This window comes from Leptosomus discolor, chromosome 4 (assembly GCF_034619465.1).
Source record: "Leptosomus discolor isolate bLepDis1 chromosome 4, bLepDis1.hap2, whole genome shotgun sequence".
NCBI lineage: Eukaryota > Metazoa > Chordata > Aves > Leptosomiformes > Leptosomidae > Leptosomus > Leptosomus discolor.
In genome coordinates this window covers 69,611,937-69,634,984 of record NC_141394.1, presented here as the reverse complement: position 1 = coordinate 69,634,984, position 23,048 = coordinate 69,611,937, and the positions used below count along the sequence as shown (strand labels likewise).

Here is a 23,048-nt window from a genome sequence, read left to right as displayed (position 1 = left end):
AAAAGGACTGGTAATATGCATAAAGTTGTATCATTTCTCAAGTTCTCCCACAGGATTTACACTCCAAAAGAGCATTTAACCCATGCTCACTGGTTATGATGTACTTTAATTCGAGCAAAATGACTAACCGTGGTTTGTCACCATTCCTGGTCTCAAAGCTGAAATGAAGATTAATTACCTGTCAGGATTTAAACCAACAGTAAAATGTTTACAACAATGTCTACCTTCTCTTTGTCTTGAAACCAGTTCTTGTGCAAAGCTAAGCACCAGACTGGCTGGCTTTACCTGACACTTTCTGCACGTATCTAATTTATGTCTAATAAACTGAACGAGTTAGCTGAACTGCACTTGTTTTTTTGAACGTGCAGTTTTAACTCACAACCTTTAGCTTCACCAAGAGCAGTCCAGTCAGCTTTGGGTGAAAGGCTGTGACCTAACAACTACATGGTAGGACTGGTTCTCAAGTTAGTTTGAGATTATCACCAAGAAAAAAAAAAAAAGTTATTTGAATTTTTAATTGATGGTGGGTTAAGTTTATACCTTCTCCTACTTTTCTTTCCAAATTGTTTCTCTAATTGTCCTTGAATCCCAGCTCACCACAGAGGTGTTTCTGTACTTGTGGTCATTTGAACTCTGCACTGTGTCTTCAGCTGGTACCTGACGGGAGAACTTCCTATGTGAGAAAGCCATTGATGATGCCGCTGTTCACAAACATACTCATTTTACTTCACTTACTCTTTCTCCCTCCATTGATCTACTCAGTTCAAGTGAGAGTTGGAACCTCTAAGGAGGGTCTAGAAAAAAAGGATTTGATCCAGATCAGATCCAATAAGAGAACTTTGCTCCTGTCACAATTTCTCTAATAAATCTCTTTCTCCAGGAAAGAAGCCACTATCAACTATCAGCACTGATTTCAGTACTTAAAAACTTTTTCTTATGTCAATAGTGTTAACTTTTTCCATCAACCTTTTGAAATTAAGGACAATGTAGAGACAAACCCAAAGAAGCCTCTGTCCAAAAAGAACTCAGGATCTTGATTAAAATATCTCAGAAGAGTCCCCTAAGAGAAATGGAATTTGTAAGTGGAATGTGTGCCTGAAATGGTTACATGCGTAAGCAGACATCAAATCCCACTCTTCTTCTTAAAATTTTTCTGAACACTTTTTAAGGGCTCAATTCCAAACCCAATAAAATTAAGGCAGTTTGGACCAGGCCCTGAATGTGCTCATTGCTACATGCAGCAAAACGGACATTCATCACCAAGAGCAGAGCTTTACCTCCAGCACCATTTCCTCTTTTGATGTATAGGGTTCTGCTTTACTTTTTGTGGATGTGTGCTCTTTTTCATCAGAGTTGAAGCTTTCCAGGAGTCTCTGGGAATCATCCTTCTGAAACTCCAAGAGAAAACAGACAAAATATAACACTGAAATTATGCAGATTCACTGGAAACATCTTTGACAGTAGCCTGGATACATTCATATCTCCATCCTGAAAATTACTGCAGTATCAGTTGAAAATTTTGGAAGAATACAATCTGAAAATACATGAGAATTTTACCTATTCAGGAAGGAATAATTAAAATTAATGAACTTTATGAATTTGAGTTGTCAGTCTAGAAAGTAGAATTTTAATCTGAAAAGTTTTAAGAAGCTGTAAGTGTGTCAAATCAATCCACCTGCTCTCAAATCATCCTACTACAGACTATGGAGTTGAGCTCATGGACTGAGTTCAAAGTTATCAATTAAAGCAAGTTAACTAAAATCGACCATAATTGTTTGCAATGAAAAGAAGGATGAGTATTTTCGCTCCACTGCTATGAGAAAAGCTTCCTAAATGAAGTTTTATGTGTGGGAAAGTTCCTGTTGGAAGAAATAACCATCAGAAAACATTCACCATCTTCCTTCCCCAAAAGCAGCCTCTATCACTGGCCTTTACTTCCCTAACAAACACACAGAGCCACTGGTACGGACACAGACTGTGCAGGAACAAAACCTCCTGCTGCACACGCTCCTCCTTCTGCAGGAGACAGACCAATAAATAACACTAATGTTGGCCAATGCATCCAAACACAGCATTGCAAGGAATTTTTTTAGTGAAGGAAAAGATGGCAGCCACCCTACCTCTACTACTTCTTCAATTAGTTTTCAGGTTTTCAACTCACTGACTGCTATTTGATGTAGTCTAATGATATGGCTGCAGCCACTATGCATGTAACTGTCTTATGGAAAGATTCTCCTTGAATTATTTGGCCACTTGTTATACAAAATAGTCCATTTTGCCAGAATATAGAGAACTGCCCAGTCTTTGAATACATTTCCTTCCTTCTGACTTGCCTCTGTCACCACCTCTCTGGAACTTAGATGGTCACATCATATTCTTGGGTCAGCCTCTAAGACACAGTGAATTGCAGATGCTTGTTCCTAAAAATCTACTTTTGACACAAGAACAGCTACAAGTCTCCCTCAGCAATCTTGTCACTTATTTGTCTGAAACCAGATGTTCACAAAATTTAGGTTGAGTGATCAGGACTTGTGGAAGTAGCCACACTGAGTTCACCACTGTACCTCACACCATAGCTGCTCCAAAATAAGAATTTGCTTTTCTCGACTTGTTTCTCCAATTGTTCATATTCATCCAGAATTAATTTTCACTCCTTTAGATCTCCAACACTAACACTTTAAAAGCATTTAAGTTTTCCAGGATCCATTTCTTTCCTGATAACATTTCTAACCTCACTGCCTTCCACTCAGTTTGTTTTTATCCTTTCTTACTCTTGTAACCGAAGTGCTACTGACCTCCCCTTTTAGAGCATTAAAGAAGTTGAGTAAAACTAAGTCAAACTGTAATTACTGCAACACTTCATGAAGCTAATCTACCAGAATACCATAATGAGACAAGCTCCAACCCAAAGGGCCACAAGAGCCTCCAGGCAATGCTGTACTCTAATCTATAGTATTATAATTTATATTATAATAATAGAGAGAGAATATTATCGATAGAAATATATTACAGTTCACTACATGATCTGAAGTTACCATGGTAAAGGTTTCAAAACTACCCCAGTGTGTCCAATGCACAGATCATCAAACCAATAACGCAGTTAACTGCACGCACCCAAGCCCCACAGATTCAGGCTGAGATCTATAGAATAGTGATTAACTGGGGATGAGTGACAAACGCCAGTGACTTATTGTGGTGCCTATGGCTGCTTCAGACCCCAGGTACTTGTGCTGCTCCCATCACAAAGATAACTCAGCTGCTTGGGAAGGAACATGCCATACTTAGTCAAACTATCCCTGCTTTCACTTTGGGTACAGAAGGCTGCAATACGTGCAGTTCAGTACCTGCTATACAACAGGCTTCCTCCGTAGCACTGGTGGGGCAGACTGTTTGAAGAATGAACAGGCACAGACAGCCTAAGGTAGCCCTGTTCGATTTGGGAAATCAGACCCATAGGATACAATCTGCCCACCCTGCAACGTGCTCTGTATGCACCACTGGGCAGTTTATTTTTCTTTCAAAAAAGCCAACTCTTTCACAGCGGCAGCATTGATTTTCATGGCATTTAAGCACCTAATGCATCTGAAGATCTGGGCCAGAGAAAACTGACAGTTTCTATTCCCTATTGACATAAATGACATAAAGGACAAAATCGCACATGGCTATATTTGAGTTGGTCATGGCAGCACACTAAAGATATCACCTATTAAGGCAGGGAAAATGAGCAATTGAATCAGAAAGGCTTGCACTCTCACAGGATGCATTGATCCAGCATTTGAAGAGCCTCCATTACTAAGCTAAAGTATGGCTTCAAACAGAGTTTCAAACCTCCTACTTAAAAGCAGTTGGGAGCAAGCGGATTTTTCTCTTATGTCATGTTTAATGACAATCAACACTAGCAGATACGCACACACAGCAGAGCTGTTATAGCTGAACAAAGACGTGGCTAAAAACCAAGCCAAACCAGACCCCCAACTGCAGGCTGGCAGAACACTCCGCAGGGCTCTCAATTTCCCAGCTGCGACAGTGCCAACCGTCGCTACATCCAGTCAATTCAGCATAACTTGGGTCTAAATGCAATGGGAGAAAGAAGGAGAAGTCAATAACGATTCTCAGAAGATATATCTGCCTGGTAGTGGTTCCATGGGCATGTGCCACCTCTGCAATCAAGTCCAAACAAACACTTTGTGTAACACAGATACGAACCATCCACCACAGTCCTTATGACAGCAAGACAGGTATGTTATTAACAAAATTACACGCTTTAGAAAACCCTGTTAGTTTTGCATCAAGCGAACTGTCAGATGTGTTCTGCCTCCTTTACTTCTCGGGTGTATGTGTGTAGCCTCAGTGCAAAGTTACTGCTGTGGGTAAGTACCAATATTCTGCTTGTGCTGTTTGTAAGAATAACTTTGGAAAAGTTCATAAAACACTTTGGCAATCAGACTGTTCTTACTGGTTTAGGATGGAAATCAGTGTTTATTTTCAATTATCTCATGAAGTTTCTGCAAGCTAGGTACATCGTCCCTGTCCCCCCAAAGCAACACAGCCTTGTACAAGAAGTGATGGCTGCAAGAGGCAACTAGTGGGTCACTCACGTTAAAGATACAGGCCAGCAGGGCAATATTCAGAACACATACATTCTTAAACCGGCCTCTTTTTTGAGTCAACCCATCTATTTCAGTAAGTTTTTAAACGAAGAAAGTAGTAAAACCCTTTCCATCAGAGGTGTGTCAGGAATTACGGGGCTCCCCACCTACTACCGAGCTCCCCCCAAGCCCGCAGAGTCACCGCTGCGGAGTACACCACCGGCCGCGCCGCCCGCCCCGCGGACCCGGGGCCCCCGGCCCAGCTCAGGCAGCCCCGGGTGCCCCGCCGAACCGGCGGCACCTCCCGGGCCTTCTGGGGCCGCCGCCCCTCACAAACCCCTCCTGACTCCTCCAACCCGTTCAGCCCGAGCCAGGCCCGGGCCTCCCCGCGGCGGAAGGCAGCGCGGAAGGGCGGCCGCCAGCCCCCCGCCCGCCGGCCCCGCGTACCTCTCTCCGCCGGCGCAGCGCCAGCGCGCAGCGGCAGAGCAGGGCGGCGGCGGCGGCGCCCAGCAGCAGCCCCAGCAGGACGGCGGGGGCCAGCAGGGCGGGCAGCGCCTGCAGCGAAGGAGCCCAGAACTGCAGCCCCACCGCCCGCAGGCAGCCCCCGGCCGCCGCCATCGGGCCCGGCCCGGAGGGGAGGGGAGATCCCGCGGCTCGGGGCCCCTCCGCCCTCCGCTTTCGCCGCGGTGGGAGGAGACCGATGGCGGATGGATGCGGCGGCTGAGGCCCGGCCTGGCTCGGGGGCAGCGCCTGGAAAGTCTCCACGGCGCCCTACGCGCCCGCGGAGGGGCCGCCCGCCGCCATGCAGCGGCTGCTGGCCGGCCTGCTGCTGGCGCTGCTCCCCGGCGGGCCCTCTGCGCCCGCCCAGCCCCTCGGAGCGGCCACCTGGCGCGCCCGGGCCGGGGGCCGCCCCCCGTCGAGCCCCGCGGAGGGGGCCGGCGCGCCGGGTCCTCCCCGGGAGCCCTGCGGTCAGACGGCGGCTGGGGTAAGGCGGTGTGCCCGAGCGGCGCCGGGCGGGTGCGGGTCGGCCCCTCAGCGGGGCGGATCCGTGGGCCCGGAGCGGCTGATGGCGGGCGAAGGAGAGGCCCTGCGTGAGGCGCCCCCACGGCGGGGTTTGCCGGAGGAGCCGTGGCCCGGCGGAGCCGTGGCCGCTTCCCAGGCACTTGGGCAGGGAGCGGCGGCCTGAAAACTGCCAGGGTTCAGCGTCGTGGGGCTACTGCGGTGTGCCGCTGTCCTTTCGTCCTGAGCAGCGGCACTGGGTGGTTTTTTATCTAGTCGCAGCACCATTGCCTGCTGGTGTGAGCCCGCTGTTGGGAATGCTGCTAGCGGTTTAGTGTGCAGCTTGTAGTTTTCATACTTTATCAAGTTGTCTCAAAATGTGTCAATGTAGTTTTCTTTTGCCCATTAGGAGGATACCTGAGACTGCGCAGTAGGGGATGGAGAGAGTTAAGAACAATTAGTTTGTGGTGGGATTACAAGAAAACTATAATCAGCAGGAAATAGTATTGCAGGAAAATGAGGAAAAGAACAACCCACCTTATATTTCCACCAGAAAACTAAATGAATGTAAAACTTTGGAAGATGTCTGCTGGCCATATGACTGCCTTAAATTAATTGCTTTTGAAGCATGATGGGAGTGCTGGCCTGTAGAATTGGCACTATTTGCCGATGCAGAGCCCCTCGTGATGCCCTGTGTTATTATGGACGCACACTGTAGCAGTGCCGAATGTGCAGACTGTGTTTTCCAGTTCAGACTACCGAGAACTGAATGTCAGATAAGGCAGACGAAAAAACGGAGTGCTCTAATGTCACTTGTAGTTGACACACATGGACATAAGAACACTGTAGATTTTTGTGCATGAGCTGTTGTAAAACCACAGATGAGTAAATGCCTGGAGCCTGTGGAAATCCAGAGCCATTTGAACACTAGCTTCCTAGGAAGTAGGAAAAAAAGCTTGTTAACTAGCAAGCCAGATTTTCTGCATACCATTATGCATGCTTAGACTGCTGGGTGCCTGCTTTTGTTATGCTCTCGTTTACAAAGGAACTGTTGACATTTAACATTCACATTCATATATATGCTGATATAATGCATAAGACTAATATTTGGGCTTTATATTTATAAACGAGATGCATTTTAACATTTAACATAGTAGACCATAATATTGGTATTTTTTGCACTGGTGTCATTACATACATGTAGTGTGCTGGTACACATTTCCTTGATGCAGATCGGGCTCTAGACTGCTCTAGAAATATCTAGCGAAAGTTAATTCTCTTTTAACGTGTGATTTCTATTGCTGCATATCCCTATACATATATATGTATATCTCTGTACACCAGACAGTTTTTTGTTTAAGTTTGCCGCTGGACTTTCCTGTTTCTACCTTTATGTGTTCTTGAGATGCTTGGATTCTCAAAATTCAGGGTCAAACAGATTTTTTGACTAATGAGAATAAATTAATAATGGCATTAGATAACTTTGGCATAACTCAGTTTGTGTGCAAGGAGTACAGGGACAGCTGTACAACGAGGTATTTGCAAATAGCCCGTAGTGAAGAGCTCAATGCCTGGGATGGATCTCCCAGAGCTGTGTTCTGGGGCTGTGCAGTGTGCTGCGTGTTCCCACTTGCGTTCGTTTCTCTGTCCTTTCTTTCTCCTGCAGAAGAGCTGCCTCCAATCCTGTATGTACATGTTTTCCAAAGCAGTGTCCACTTAAAACCTAGGGTTCCTGGTGCATCCAAATTTATGAGATATCTTGCATTTTCTGTTATCTTGAGGGAAAGCACCCTATCCGAGAACTATTTTCACACAAGGTTAACAAAGTTATAGCTCTAGCAGTAATGAATGTGATGGTTTCCCCGAGCAGGCAAAGAAGAAAATTGCCCCTAACTTCCTGTACTCTTTAACAGTGGTGTTGACATGAGTCAGTCCTTAACATTACTCACATGCAGTGCTTGGGAGCAAACAGAAACGGCAAGTGCGGGTCACGTCACGCAGTGGACTTGGAAGACTGTTGTTAATTGACTGACATTCCTAACTATTATTTCCTGCAAGGAGGCATTTTTATTAAATGAAAACTTGCTTGTTTGAGTACTACATCTTGATCAAAACACTGGGCGTTAACAATCCTTAAAAACACCGGTTTCTTTTACTGACGTTTTAGAGCTGTGATGTCTGTAGCAATCTCTGCTGTCTGGGTGCAGGCAGGAGGCTATCACAGATTGCCTCGTAAGCTGCAGTTTTTTAGTTTGTGGTCCCTTTGAAAGGGGCCAGGTAATGCTCTGAAGGAAAAATGAGCATAATTGCAGTAGACTTGATTATCCAATATGGAAAAATTCCTGCTGACTCCTAGTGATCGGGTTTTCCTGTGTCCTCAAATCTGCCTTTGAAAATGGCAAAGAAAGATTATTTTATAAGAACAGACTAATAGCAAACCCTTCTGCTCCGCTATTGTGCAGAGACTCAGCCTGATAATATGAAGAACAGTTTGAGCCCCAAGAGTGCGTAGACATACTGGGAGACAGCAGAGCCCCATACTGCTTAACAGGCTGTAGGAGACCTCTAGAGCTGCGTTGTGTCTCTTCTGGTAGTTAATTTTGGGGAACTCGAGGTTTGTGGAACAGGGTTCTGTCTAATTGTGAAGCATAAATTCAGCGTAAGAGCTCAACATTAGACATTTATGAAAATTGTTCTTTTTTATAATTGCTCTCTTCTGTGTTAACTTTAGGTTATTAAAGATAATCTGTGGCTTCAAAAAGAGACAGGATGTCTGGGAATGACAGGTATGTAACTGTTTTCTCTCTCTTTTCAGTGCTGTGGGAGTCCCAGGACTCCCAGGGCATGGGTGTGAAGATGGGCAAGGGAGTGGAGCTGTGCCGTGGTGGCCTGCTGTCGTTGGTGGGACCCTTGATCCTGGGCCACAGGGGAGTATTTGCTCAGGAGTTAGGAATGAGGGTGCTCTAGGCTCCCTTAACAGCTCATTTAGGATGGAGCCCCTGTGAAAAGACCTTAGTTCATAAGCTGTTCTGAATCATTTTCAGGAGGAGCCCTTTTCCCTCATTAAAACGTAACGATGTAGGGGAGCACCCTCTGATGCCTAGTGTTCCCAGTGTTGTGGAAAACCTGTATTACTTAAAGCTGAACAAGACCTTGTGCCTTTTCATAAGATATCATAACCTCTATGCATTTACTAACACTATTGCAATACCTACTCTTGAAGCTATCTTCAAAGACCTCTGCAATTATAATAACTAATATACTTTGTCCTGGACCAGGTTGTTAAAGACTCATAGACATATAAGGGTCTGGAAGTGTTGCTGGAGTGCTAATACTCTTTACAGCCGGTATTGAGTATACTTGTCACTGATCTCAGATACAGCAAGCATCTCCAGTAGTAGTTGCCTAATCTGATCGAAATAGGGTACTCTGATGCTTAGAGGAGTCCCTTACAGCTTGGAGGAGCTGCGTCTGAGGGCTGACTGCCACAGGCTCTTTGTGTACATTTGAACAAATCACTTAGTTTCTCTGAGTCTCTGGTCTTTATTTTCTTTATATCTGTATGACAAATAGTGTGCTGCCTCACCCAAATGTAGTGGAGATGAGTATGCTGAAAGGTTATGACGTCCTTATACATTGAATTAACAGGCACAATGCAATGCCTGAAATAGACCCCCCTCCGCTATCGCTGCAGTTCCCCAAGAGATGATTTCATGACATGCATTTGCTGAGAAATTACATGCTCTGAAGCAGTCATCTAGTGAGATGCCTGTAATTTCTTTGCCCTGTGCCATGGCTAATTCACAAATGAGTTTATTAATTTAAATACGAAAGCAAATAATTCAGATTTGCGAGCTTCCTTGTTTTTTCCTGTATTTATTCCATATGATTTTTGCTGCTCACATCTTGCTTTCTGATGGGTTGCAAATTATTAATGTGCCATCCACTGAGAGAGGAATTGCATGTGGTTTTGTAGTTCAGAAGAACCTTCTGGTGCTAAAGAAAAAGTGGAGCAATTGAAGGATTTTGACATACAATATCTTTTCATTAGTGGTTCAAAATAGTTTGTCCAGCAGGACTAGGGCAGTGATTGGTCCCCTGTATTCAGCACTGGTGAGGCTGCACCTCAAATACTGCGCTAGTTTTGGGCCCTTCACTACAAGAAGGACACTGAGGTGCTGGAGCATGTCTAGAGAAGGGCAATGAAGCTGGTAAAGGGTCTTAGGGAAGTCTTATGAGGAGCAGCTGAGGGAACTGGGGTTGTTTAGTCTGGAGAAGAGGAGGCTGAGGGGAGACCTTACTGCTCTCTACAACTACCTGAAAGGAGGTTGTAGCAAGGTGGGTGTTGGTTTCTTCTCCCAAGTCAGGAGAAGACTGTCACAAGACAGGATGAGAGTAAATGGCCTGAAGTTTTGCCAGGGGAGGTTTAGATTGGGTATTAGGAAAGATTTCTTCACTGAAAGGGTTGTCAAGCATTGGAACAGGCTGCCCAGGGAAGTGGTGGAGTCACCATCCCTGGAGGTATTTAGAAGACATGTAGGCATGGTGCTTAGTGACATGGTTTAGTGGTGGACTTGGCAGTGCTCCGTTAATGGTTGGACTTGATCTTAGAGGTCTTTTCCAACCTAAACGACTCTATGATTCGATGATTCTATGAAACTGCCATTTTGTTAGTAGGTAAATACACATGTTAAATGGGGGGCTGCTGCAAGCACTGAGTTGTGTGCTTGATTTTGTAGCTGAGAATTTTCCCATTCTAATAGACAGGGATTTCTAACATTTAACAAAGCTAAGTTTTTAGTGGTTTGCTTAATCAAGGTACTAGACTCTTTGTTTCTTACTGAAGAAGTTCTCAATGAAAGCAGTGAGATAGGAACTTTGCATGAAATACTTTGTCGTTGGAAATGGCAGCATGCTGAAGTGAAATGGTTTGTGGCAGTACACTGATGTCAGGGTTTCTGTGGGAAGGTTTTTTGAATTGTTTCTGGACATGATGAGAAATAGCAATCCCAGAATAGCCCTGTGATTGGGAAACACAATGAGTTTTTGAGAGTTATGTTCAAGTCTGCTCTGACTTACTCAAAACAGGCCTGGAAAGTAGATTTGTTTTGTCTTGTTGATGCCCATAGTTTCTTCGTCTTTGTAACAAGAAAAGCTAATGGCAGCATTCAAAACTGAAGTACAGTAAATTGCTGCCTTTGCCTGTTCATTGTTGTGTGTAATTGAAAGGACTTCAAATTGGATCTTGTATCCTGGATGGTTTCAGGACAGGGAATAATTCAGAACAACAACAACAAAAATATAGTAAGCAAGTATATTTAACTCTTTTCTTCTCTACTGAAATAAAGCAGGAATCTTCAAAGCTTTGCTGATAAATTCTGGGGGAAAGCAAATCAGACTGCAGATGTGGGACTTAAATATTCAGCCCTTGAGAGCTAAGAATTAGAGTGATTGTCTTAGGTTTATTTCCTCTCAGTGTCAGGTAATTTTTAATTCTGAACTTGACATTTCACAAACTTGTCAGTCTTCACTTTCCTACTGTAATTTGTCAGGTTAGGATATGTTGTAAAGGTATGGAAGCCTTAAGGATATACTGGAGTCTTTGCTGCAAACCTATTGTAAGACTGTGTTAATTTTGTATCATCCTGTTTAATTGCCATGGCCAAGAATAACCTTCGCCTTAACTTCCTTCAAGAACAAGTAAGGCACTCTAGTGTTATACCTACCCTTCTAATGGCAGTCCATCTGTGCCACTAACATGTTCAGGACTCAGCCTGTTCAGTCCAGTGGTAAAGGCTTGTGTTTTAGCACTGAAGGTCCCTGTCATTACACAAAACTTAATTCCTTAGCAAAGAACAGTATGCTGACCACAGATGGAGGACAGTTTCTTTTCTTAGGTACCCATCCTTCCACCCCCAGCCCCTACGAACATAGAGCCACTGTCGCCACAGTCTCCACGCGGTAGGTGCGTTTTGTACCAGGTTGGATCCTCTGTATTTGCACACCCTGAGCAGCAAGTGAATGTAGTGAGAGGTGGGAGTGGGGACCTCTGCTTCCTCAGTGTGTTGCATGTGCCTTCAGTGTGGCTGCTGGAGGTCCAACAGAGCAACATATCACCGCCCAAAGCAATAGCGCACAAAGCTGAGGAGTGGCAAATGACTACCTGGGGAGAATAGCAAAGAAAATTGAACAGCATTAAATAGCAGACTATTCTGATCAACTGTGCATTTGTCATTTAATATTTTGGCACTGTGCTTTTGTGGGCCTGAGTGAATGCTGTAGTTACATGAGTGGTAAAATGTTGCACTAATGTTCTAGCTTTTCCACTAAATTAATATTTACTTTAATGTTTTCAGTTTGTAATTCAATATGAAGTTGACCTACAAGCACTGGTAATTAGCTAGGCATATACAGTTAAGACAGGGTTCTGCAATATCTGTTTATATTAGTTTTATGGAGGATTAAGTAGTGGGAAAACATTTTAGTAGTGTGCTAATTAAAAATGAGATAAAATATTTAACAACTTGAGAATACATTGTAAAAATGTGGAATGTTTAATTAAGGAAAATGAAGATTTTGTCTTAAAGTTGGTGATGTTGTCTCACATCTCAAAAGAAAATGAAATTACTGCCTTTTTTGATGAAGTGTTTCACTTGGCATCTTTGGAGATGTTTGCAGGAAAGCCCCAGATTAAGCTTCATGCTCTGCTGGTTTGCTCGCTGGGAAATGTTTTGGCCTGAGGCGTTGTACTCCGGCAGTGCGTGGTGGCAGCCTGGGGAGCCCAGCTGAAGAGGACTGTTTGGGCTGTGTGTAAAGCTGAAACTGTTTCCTTTTGAAAAGGAGTGGGAATAGTTTTGATTTAGAAACTAATAGAATTGAAGACCATGCAGCTCTGATAATGGCTCTTCTGAAAACAGCCAGGAAAATGGCAAAGATTGAAGCTGTAAGAAGAAAAGAGAGTGGAAGGAACAAGGAGACCGCAGAGTCAGCGTCAGAGTTGGCATGCAGCTCTGAAGGGGCACGGACAATGGCACTTCTGAGTAACAGGGTATCCAAAAGAAAGCTTGATGCTTGTTAGTGAAAGGCCTCAGGAGTCACATATTAGTATTTTTCAACCTCAGAAGAATCCATTTGTTAAAAAAAACCAAACCAATTTCAGAACGGAAATCTAAAATAGACATGAAAACCACAGAATGTGTTGTGCCTGTACTGTCCTTTCTCAGCTATTCAGCATCCAGCTTTTCAAGCAATCATCAGCCGTCTGTGATCCATCTAGGACCTTATCTGAAAAGAGACAGCAGATGAATTGCTAAATACAATTATGTTGGCTTGATGTTAAGAGTATACAGCAAGTTACATGGAAAAGCAGTTATGTTCTTGTAGGTCAGCTGGACTGAGCTGTATAATATTCTAGTGACAGTTAAATATGTGTGGATCAGGAAAAAGTTATTTTATTTGACTGACAGTCGATACTACAAAAAATAATGAGATAGGAAAGTGCTACTTTACTGGCAAGGGAAACCAGGGTATTCTAAAACATATTAAAAATTAATAGGAGGGATGAGAAAAAATCTGGAGGAAGGCAGTGGCGCACGTTGCTGTATGGACACGCGTCACACTGATTGAATCTATTTAAGCAAAATCTTGCACTTAGTGCTAGGAAGATACAAGTGAATTTGCAGAAGTATCCTTGTAATCATCATCAATGTTGAGGCTGCTTAACATAATGTCAAGAACCTGCAAAATCCCCAACCTCCAATTACTGATGATGGAGCAGCCACATAACATGCCTGGAGACTTCTTGCTGGGAGCTGGGCACGTTATCTCAGGATTCTACGTGGTGACAAAGCGTGACCTGAAAACAGACTCATCTGTGTAATTAGTAATCCAGGGATTTATTCAGAGTCAAAGAACATGATCAGTTAATTAAATTGGTTACTGTGGACTTGATAATCTCCAGAGGGGAGTATCAGGATTTGCTGTAACCCATTGCAGTTGGGTGTGCTGATGGAGATGTCATGCTGCATAGGACACAAGAACAAAAGACATTTTATGAAGCAATTACCCCCTTCTTGTTGGCTGACATCCCTCATCCAAAATACATAAGGAAATGATCTGCTGAATAAGAAGCTTTTTCAAGGCAGTAGTTGACCAACCCAGCCCATGCCTTTTGCCATTTTGCCATTTCTTATGTTTCTTATGAAGCCCTATAAAGAAGCTTCATGTCTGCAGTCGAGGTTTCTGTTTTCTATAAAGGAAACTACGTCTCCTGTAGTCTGGCAAGAAAACAAAAAGGAGAATCAGTGCTCCACCTCCATAGGAATGGGGTGGCAATTGCATTGGTATGTGAGACTCAGCAAATGGAAAATTAATCTTTTTCAATGTTTGGATATATATATGTAAAACTGCGAAGAGGTTTGGTTCAGTAGTCAGAACATAGGTTTAGAGCCATTGGAGGTGGGATATGATATGATACTTGGATCTGCTGGGGGGTGCCATGGCCAGGTGGGCTCAGACTGGTAGCTAGCAGGTCTGTACTGCACTTACAGTTCAGCACTGGTGTCATCCTGAGTGATTTGGGCTGTTGCTTAGTCTTGAAACAGAAATATGCCATGCATGACTACCCTGAAAACATTCCAACCTCAAAGCTATGCAGACATTTATTACTGTAATTATACATATTACTGTTGTCACCAAGTTCACCTTTTATTTTTACAGTCCCTAAATTAGTCTGAGGGTGTTGCATTGTTTAACCATGGTTTAAATATTTAAGTAAAATTTAGAGAAGTGAATTAAAACTGATTGTAAACAACTAGCTTTTCCTGGCACAAATATCCACAATTTTGTCCAATATGAACCACTCCCTCCCAAAGAAAAAGCATGCTATTCCAGCATGGGAAGGCAGTGAAGCTCCCCAAGGTGCATGTGTCCATCTGCGTGCTGTAAGCAGCAGGACTGCCTCTCATTCATTGTGTTAACAGTGATTCATGTGTGACAATGCTTCAAGGCCCTTCAAGGACCTCCTTTTAAGGGTTCAATTTTGAATGCTCTGTGCATGTTTTTTCTATTTACAACTAACAGTATTTCTCTGTATTGTTCTTCCAACAAAGCAGTGTCTTTTCAAAAAAATGCTGCTTCTCATGTTAATGAGAATTTAGTATCTTCAGCTTTTCATAGTTCATTAACATATAATTTTTTAAAATGAAAACTGTATATAAAAAAGTAATTTGCCAAAAATCTTTGCTTTTCAATGAGAGTTTTTTTTCATATAAATGTATATTGCCAATGAATTGCTAATGATTAAAATGTGGGATTTAAAAATAAGTAATAAATGAGAACTATTATGCAAAGAATGAAACAAAGTCTCTTCTTTCAACATAGCCAATATAATTTTGAAATTTTAATGACATTTTTTCTTTTCATTCAGCAGCTTCACCTTTTGGCAATTTAGTATATTAAATTATTGACTTTTACTGTAAGCTCCTTTTATTAATGGCATAGGTGCATTTACTTTACTGGATGAAAGCAATATGATTTCAAAACTGCTGTTGTAATTTTGTGTGATATCATGGACTAAGTTTTCATAAAAATATAAGAGTGTAAGCTAGCATTTATATTGCTAATTACTAAATTGAGGAGCATTTGATTTGATGGCGCTCCAATTCATCTGAAATATAACTGAGACCCTTACTCAACTGAGAAGTATTTTTGTTCAGAGTATGTATTGACATGGTTGACGGTTAATTGTCAGACTGTATCTTTGAAGCAGAACACCCTTAGCACTGAGGCCATTCATATTGTGGAGTGCTTCAATTATTTAAGCTTTGCTGAAAATTTCTTTCTGTTGAAAACATTAACAGTTGATTTAAGGGTGAAACCTTTTAATTCATGCATTAGACACTTTACATTTAAATAGCAAGAAGTTTTCTATATGGGCTATATGTGAATTCCCTAGATAGGAATCAGTTTTGTTCTAACTCCTGCTGGATTTTGTGGGGCAAATCCCATCTCTGTTTTCTGTCTGGCCTTGTGTCTCTGTTACCTACGATGATTTTAAATGCTTTGAGGAAGAGTGTGCTGGTTGCTGTGTGCACCCAGAGCGCCAGGTACTGCGAGCCCCATCCTTGGCTGGAATCTGCAGCCAGCGGCTGTCGCACAGGAGCCAGCTTTAGCTCTAATGCAGAGTGTTGCCTTGGTTTTCAGCAGTGCCCTTACCTCTGGTCGTTCAAGCAAGCGAAGCCCCTCACCGGCTCTTGACTTCTGCAGCCTCAGACGATCAGTGGAGTCATTCGCTGTTTGCTTTGATACCCTCATGGACAAAGAAGGTTTTGTTCAAACGAGAGTCTTCTGTTAACCGCCAGCTGGTCAGTAAAAGACGGTTTGCCACTGTTAGTATTTGTAAGGTTTGTAGCAATTACATCAAAAGTGAATGTTGCTGGGAATTTACTACCCAATTAGTACGCTTCTAATTCTGTCTCAGATGATTATGTTCACTTGAGATGGCTTCAGAAACACCAAAGAATTGTTGTGACAGATACAGCTATGTGATTGCTGCATAAATTCTGGTGGACACTTAGTAAAGAAACAGATCTATGTAGTCTGATGAACTTTATGCATAGTCTGTGTCGTTGGGGAATTGTGATAGCCAAAAGATGAATATATCAATTAAGATAGTAGTAATTACTTGTGGGAATAAGTAGTTCATACAAATTTGGACTAGAAAAAAAGATTAACTATTGGGATAACAAAGCTTTAAATTTGAAGGTGATGAATACCTCTACATTTTCTTTTTCATTTCATTATTTACATAATTTAACTTGTGCTGCAGTCTGTGAATGATGATGTTTTCATACGCTATATAGACGTTTCCCCTTCCTCCACAGGCTGAAGATGTGTCCAATATGTCAGTGTCTTCTGGATTTGGAATAACCCTTCAGAAATGTGGTGTGGTAAGTCTTCTTACATTTGTCTTGTTAATTTAGTAGGATGTCTGTACCCAAATGTCCTTTAAAAAGTGGGAACAAAATTGTTCCCATGCTGAGTATTTGGGGGAAGGTCCATTTTGATGTGAAGATGGTCACACCTGCTGTAGGAGGTGCACAGTTTTGCAACGTTGATTCAAAACTGAAGGAAGTAAGTGCAATCTTCTGTCAGACTTCAGGGAGTTTTGGACTGTGATCAAAGTAAATACTAATAAGAATTTGTAAAACTATAAATGGGCAAAGCCCAGTGAACTCTAGAAATCGGCCACAAGGCTGGGTAGAGGTAGAGACAAACTTCTGTAGTGGATGAGATAAGCCTTCTGAGGTGCTCTCCTGGCTCAACCGTGGGTGCCCTACCTGTGTCAAGTATGGATGCCTTTCGAAGGATGGAGCACTGAGCCCTGTGATGCCCATTGTGTCTTGGGGCATCCTGTCACACAGCCATGGAAGAGCCAATGTGTCATAGTCTGCATGTTCAATGGGACTCAGCTACAGCACAGTGTTTAATGAAAAAAAGGTTTCGTTTGACTTGTGTAAAATGCTTATGAAGAGCAAAGACCTCCCTACTAGACAGAAATTTTAAACCTTCCATTTTATGTTTTCTTTATGTGGCATAGGTTGACAGATTTTCCTAGACTGTTATTTTTCCTTTCTCTTTTTTTCCTTGGGTTTTGTTTTTTTTTTTACACTGGATGAAGCAAGTCTGAATTTTTATAATGAGAGACAGTTCATCTTACCTGTTCCTTGGAGAGAGAAAGCGCATGCAACATTAAGGCAAATCTGAAATCAACCACTGAAATGCTGCGTATGAGAGTGGAGGATTCAGTAACCAGTACAGAAAAGGTGGCATTATAACCTGCACCAGATCATTTTCATAGAGAAGAATGTATAGGCATCACATATCATGGCACTAATTACCTATAATGTTGTTATTGAAATGGTGGCATATGATAATTAATCAGGCAGAATAGTGAGCGTTTCAGACATAAGAAGCAGTGACACAGAATTTTCTACTTTTCCGGCTATGGGTGCCCAATATTTATATCAGAGCCTCTCAGAAGGAGAGTTTGATACATTCCATGTTGTTTTTTTTCTGCTATTCACAGTGCAGCCTCACACAGGCTAATTAAAAATTGTGAAATGCTGCTGTACAAGATCAAAAGTTAATCTGTTGTAGATGCTAGGATTATCAGAAAATTTTGCAGTGCTATTAGTTGTAAATTACTGGAAACTATGCAAGTGTGTGTAATTGTCTTCCACCTTCAAATGCAGTTCACATTTTATTTTTCTTTCCTTACCTTATCATCTACTTCAATCCTAATTCGTCTGAACAGATGCTTTCCTGCTAAGAGGCAGACTGGCCATATGGTGGTCTTTAGCTGTTTTAAACGGAAAAAAGTGAATTCTGCACATTTTCCTCCTCCTACCATGAGTAGCTCCTCAGACCATGGAGATGACATATGTTTACTACTTGGAGTCAGGGTTTTTCCAACACCTTATCGCAGAAATGCCCTTGTTGAAACAGGGGTGTTTAAATTTTACCTATGTTTCTAGCACCTAGTCCCTTCCTTCTTCCCAAAAATGTGCTTGTTTAAGAGCTTCATTCCATAGTAGGACATGAAATTTTCTGTAATAGTACTTCACAATGACAATAATCTTTAGCAGAGCTGAAGTAAATCTTTAAATTTGACTGCTTAGCTTTTAACACATTTACCTGTCTCATTTCTCAGTCTCCTAAGCTTTCTTGCATTGCAGAACATCTATAATTCTACGATCCTTAATTTTTTTTCCTGCTTTCCTGTTTCCATTGTTCTAAGTTATTCCCAAAGATCTGCTGTTCCTTTCACTTCCATGGCAATTCCTTCCTCCTCTCTCTCCTCCTAGCATGTCTTTGCACTTGCTCTGGTTCTTTCATTCCACTCTCACAGGTACCTGAAGTGACATTGCTTGCAAGGGGCGATGACACACGCACACTGCTTGGGCAGCAGAGAGAAAATGGAGTGTGCACTTACGGATCATCAGTGACTGCCATTGGGCTTGTTTCTTGTAGATGGCTGGTGGCATAATCACCTGCTCCAAAAGCAAAATGAAAGATATTCAGGCAAATTAGAGGGACAACTTAAAGCAGATATCCAGTGGCCGCTGATGCCAATGGTAGCAGCGTATGGAGGAGGTTCTTTCTAGGAGAGTTCAAACCTAAGGGCTTCTCTACTGCTTGATTCTAATCTGCTGCTTTCTCCAGTGCTATCAGTAAAAAAAATCCAGATTCTTTCAATTCCTTTGCCATTTAGCTTAAAACTGACTGCCAGTCGAAACTAAAGAGAAAATACAGCAAATATCGTCTTTTGGCCGCCTAAGTAAGACTATGGTAAGAGATAGGTAGTACAGTTGGGATACCTCTGAGGGGTTGCTTTGTTTAGTCACTGAATGAAGAATTTTATGAAACAAAATGAAGAGAAGGTGCAAAATTAGTCAGAGAAAGAGAATGAAGAGTGTGTGGGAGTATGCATTAAACCTCTTGCCTCGGGGAAGGAGAGGCTACCATATTCCCCAGCCTGGCTGTGAATGTACACATGCTACTTTCTCTGCCTATTTTGTTGTAGGAATTGTTCTGAATTACTGTTTACATCCCCTCTCCTCAAATGTAAAGGAATATATTTGTGCCTGATGAGAAGCACAGGAAGAGACCCTGAAATCCTCATTTTTTCCCTTCATCTCACAGAAGAGCAAGGGAAAGGTATGGGAAAATGAAAGGAGAAAAAAAGTTTTTCAATTTCCCCGTTTCCCCAGCTCCCTCTTTGCTGTTTGATACATGTTTGTCTGCACAAGCCCATCCACACTTACTGTGGAGCATAGTACAGTAGTAACAACTCCTGTAGTTTGAGCCTTGAAACTTTCAAGGTGTGTTTTCTTGTTTTGATGATCCTGTTGCATTTTGTTTGTGTTTTTTAAAGCAAGCTTCTAGCCCTTGTGTCTGCACAGGAAAGGTTGAAAGACATGTTGACTGCATCGTGTCAGTTCAGAAACCAGGAGAGAGAAAGGAGAGAGAAAATCTGCCCAAAATACATCACATTTTTAGTATTTAGTGATTTTAAGTCTCATAAATGTTGGGATATGCCTTACGATATACAAACATATGAATTTGGTAATGCTTTCCTCACAAATATGATTAAGCCTATTTTTATATGTGCTGACAATTATTTGCAGAATCTAGTACAATAAATAGTGAATTTTTTTCCTCTGTAAGATTTGTTTAATACAGAAAATTTAGTGTAGTATACCAAGGAGAGTTAGTTACATAAACAGATTTATTAAAATATACTTTAATTGTTGTTGCTTAAATAGAAAAATGCAAACTAAGCAATAATAGTTTCAATAAACTGTTTCTTCTCCTTGATTGATAAGATACCCTGTAATCTGTTTCTATATGGAATTAGTATGAAATGCAGAGATCAGTGGTGCACAATGAATTAGTAACTACATAATTTGAACCCTGTGTCTTCCATGAACTCTTTTGTGATTTCTGAAGTCTGTCACAGTTCATAATTTTAGAACTCATTTCTGTGGGGACTGCTTTATTATTTATATGTGCTAGTGTGCAGATACAGAGTAGACATTTCCTGAAAAGGAGGAGGAAAAAAAGGGAAGACATGTCCTGAATCATACTTTGGTCAGTTAAATAAGTGTTAATTTGGTGTCATTATTAGAAGAATATATAGGCCAGCATATTATAGACTGGATAAAGTTTTAGACAATTCTGATTTAATATGAGTTGTAAAGGAAGGCATTTTTTTTGGAAAGTGAGAAGTCAGTAAGCAACTCTGTGCTCAAAGTAGTTTAATTTAGAGGGTATAATTATTCAGTAAGAGTTCATGGCCTAATAAATAAATAAATATAGTCACGTGAGCACGTGTTGCTAGAGATTGGTGATTAGCTTATGAAGTTCACCACAAACTGGAAGCAGAGCCATGAACTCCAAGTCCACTGATGGCTCCATCAGCTCTCCCATGGGAAGTGTGAATCGAGACAGCCGTCACCCTTCAGAGAGGGTGGTTGCTGTGAAAAAGGAGGGAAATAGAGACCAAAACTGCATGGAAGGAATGAATTTGCAGCGAGGGCAGCTTGCAAAAGAAACAACTTTGTGGTGCAGAAGTTCAAAGTTAAGAATTTTCCAGACTGATTATAAAGTTATGGTCCAGCTCTGTATTGTATGAGTTATCATGGGGATATTCAGATTCTTGTTTTCACTTCTGTCTCTGCATCAGCTGGGTTTCCAGCCTCTGGCTTTCTGTCCCTTTGTCTCCAAGCAACAGCTTAATGTACGAAAGATTAAGATTTCCTTGGGAGTTTGAGATCAAACTGAGTGTAGTGCCATTTGCAGGTTGCTCAGAATGCCTTCAGAAAGTAAGTTTACACATATAATGAACTTTTATTAGTAATCAAGACTGTGAATTTTGCTGATGCACATACAGCCATTTTGTACCATTATTACTAATATTTCTGTTTTCAGGTGGATGTTGAACATGACCCTCAAACTGCACACATTACGCTCCTGATTAATAACACCAACATGCCGCTCTCAACAAACATTACAGATCTTATCCTTCTGGACAACATCACTGGTCTAGATGTGCAAAAAGCCAGTGGTAATAAGACCACAGATGACATGCAGATTTACAGGAAAAGATTCTTGCAAGGTAACGAAATCTGCAGGGAAGTACCCCTGATCACCAGTGTGGAAGAGCATCTGTTCAAATCATGGTATTATTTATTTATTTATTGGTGTAAATTCTCCAATTATTAGTTAATACAGGTGAAAAACTCTGGGAAATGTTTCATGCTGCAGTTTACAATTCTGTTAACTCACATTTGGACTCTCACCTTTGAGCTGCTTCTGATCTCCCAGGCACAGAAGTTGAGCCCCTGTACTCTGTAAAAGTCACTGCCATCAAAATGAAACAGAATCTTTCATGGTAGTATTTGTTCATTTTGGATATTTTTAAAAGCTGCTGCACAAGCCATTTTAATCATAGCTGACGAGTCTTCCTTCTTTAGCTAAGCATGACAGATTGGCTTGCTGGGTATAGAGGTGCATTGGAATTGCAAAAGACCATGCAATCAGGCAAGATGATTCATCAGAAATAAGGCAGCTCTTCTCAGTATCCGTTCTCCCCAAACTGAACAAATTAGAAAATCAAAGCAGGTAATAGAGAAACCTGTTCCACTCTTGGAGCCAGGCTGTTCCTTTGGTAGCAGTTGGATCATTGCACATTCATAAAATTTTACCTTTCTTGATTTCTTCATCTCTGTTTTCTTAAGCACAAAGAAAATGAACAGCTTGCTTTTGAGAGTGATGATATTTCCCTTGGAGCTTCAGAAGTGTTTAGTGCTATCTGTTTGTGGTTGAAGTATCTACGGTTATGATAGTGTTTTACTGGTGAAAGATTTCTAAAAAGGACCTTGGGCTGCTCTCTGTTTGCAAATGGATAGCCAGACTCCATTTCTAATAACAGCAGTGTGATTAGTGGTCCTGATTACAGGGCTGGGTTTTTTTGAAAACGTCATGGAGTTGCTGGCTCTCAACAGAGGTTCCTAAGAAAGAATGGTCCATGAGAAAGAACAGAAAAATGGCTTGCAGAGCTGATCCAGTAACCAAGTTGGAGCTGTTATTTAATTTATTTGTAACTACTGAATCTGGAACTGAAGCTAGGTTTTCCAGCCCGTATGTGTTGCATGAATTAGCATGAAGAATACTGAAGTGGAAGAAAATCCCACAGAAGAGATTTCTGCAAGATTTCTGCATAGTTTAAGGTTTGGTCATTACTATGTCAGTCCTGGACTCAGCCCATACCTTGCCACTAGGGCTGGACAGAAAGGCTGTGCCTTCACTGGCCTGTGTACTGTCATGCTGCATGTTAGCCATAATAATTTTTCAGTGTTTCAGTGCACTGTGAATCAAAATTCATCTGAAATCTCAGTTAGATTTCTCTTTGGTTTCAACGGAAGGAGAACCAGCCAGTTAGTGGTTATATTGTAGGCTATCCATTTATTATTTTTAAATAGAATCAAATAGAATCGCAGAATACCAGGTCGGAAGGGACCGCAAGGATCATCTGGTCCAACCTTTGTTGGGAAAAGCATGGTCTAGATAAGATGGCCCAGCAACCTGTCCAGCTGAATCTTAAGTGTCCAATGTTGGGTACTGCACCGCTTCTCTGGGGACATTATTGCAATGGCTGATTGTTCTTCTTGTGAAAAATTTTCCTTTTGTGTCTAATGTGATTCTACGCAGGATTAACTTATACCCATTACCACTCATCTTCTCCATGTGACTCCTTGTGAAAAGGGAGTCTCCGTCTTCTTTGTAGCCACCCTTTAAATACTGCAACACGGTGATAAGGCCTCCCCTAAGCCTTCTTTTCTCAAGGCTGAACAAGCCCAGTTCTCTCAGCCTTTCCTCATACGTCAGGCTTCCCAG

At 41.9% G+C, this 23,048-nt stretch overlaps 2 protein-coding genes across 4 annotated transcripts in view; one reads left to right on the top strand and one right to left on the bottom strand.

Annotated features, from left to right (window-relative positions):
• The window catches only part of EVC (EvC ciliary complex subunit 1), a 53,873-nt gene extending 48,666 nt beyond the window's left edge, over nt 1-5,207 (bottom strand). For all 3 annotated transcript variants that reach the window (XM_086464341.1, XM_086464342.1, XM_086464343.1), the window contains exons 1-2: nt 5,037-5,207; nt 1,278-1,388 (exon numbers count right to left, since the gene is read on the bottom strand). In XM_086464341.1, the coding sequence (XP_086320467.1) occupies nt 1,278-1,388; nt 5,037-5,207 (282 nt within the window). The remainder of the gene's footprint in view (nt 1-1,277; nt 1,389-5,036) is intronic.
• Nucleotides 5,208-5,391: 184 nt separating this feature from the next.
• The window catches only part of EVC2 (EvC ciliary complex subunit 2), a 91,430-nt gene continuing 73,773 nt past the window's right edge, over nt 5,392-23,048 (top strand). The window contains exons 1-5 of the mRNA XM_086464830.1: nt 5,392-5,574; nt 8,320-8,374; nt 15,792-15,952; nt 16,472-16,537; nt 21,081-21,267. Of these exons, the coding sequence (XP_086320956.1) occupies nt 5,392-5,574; nt 8,320-8,374; nt 15,792-15,952; nt 16,472-16,537; nt 21,081-21,267 (652 nt within the window). The remainder of the gene's footprint in view (nt 5,575-8,319; nt 8,375-15,791; nt 15,953-16,471; nt 16,538-21,080; nt 21,268-23,048) is intronic.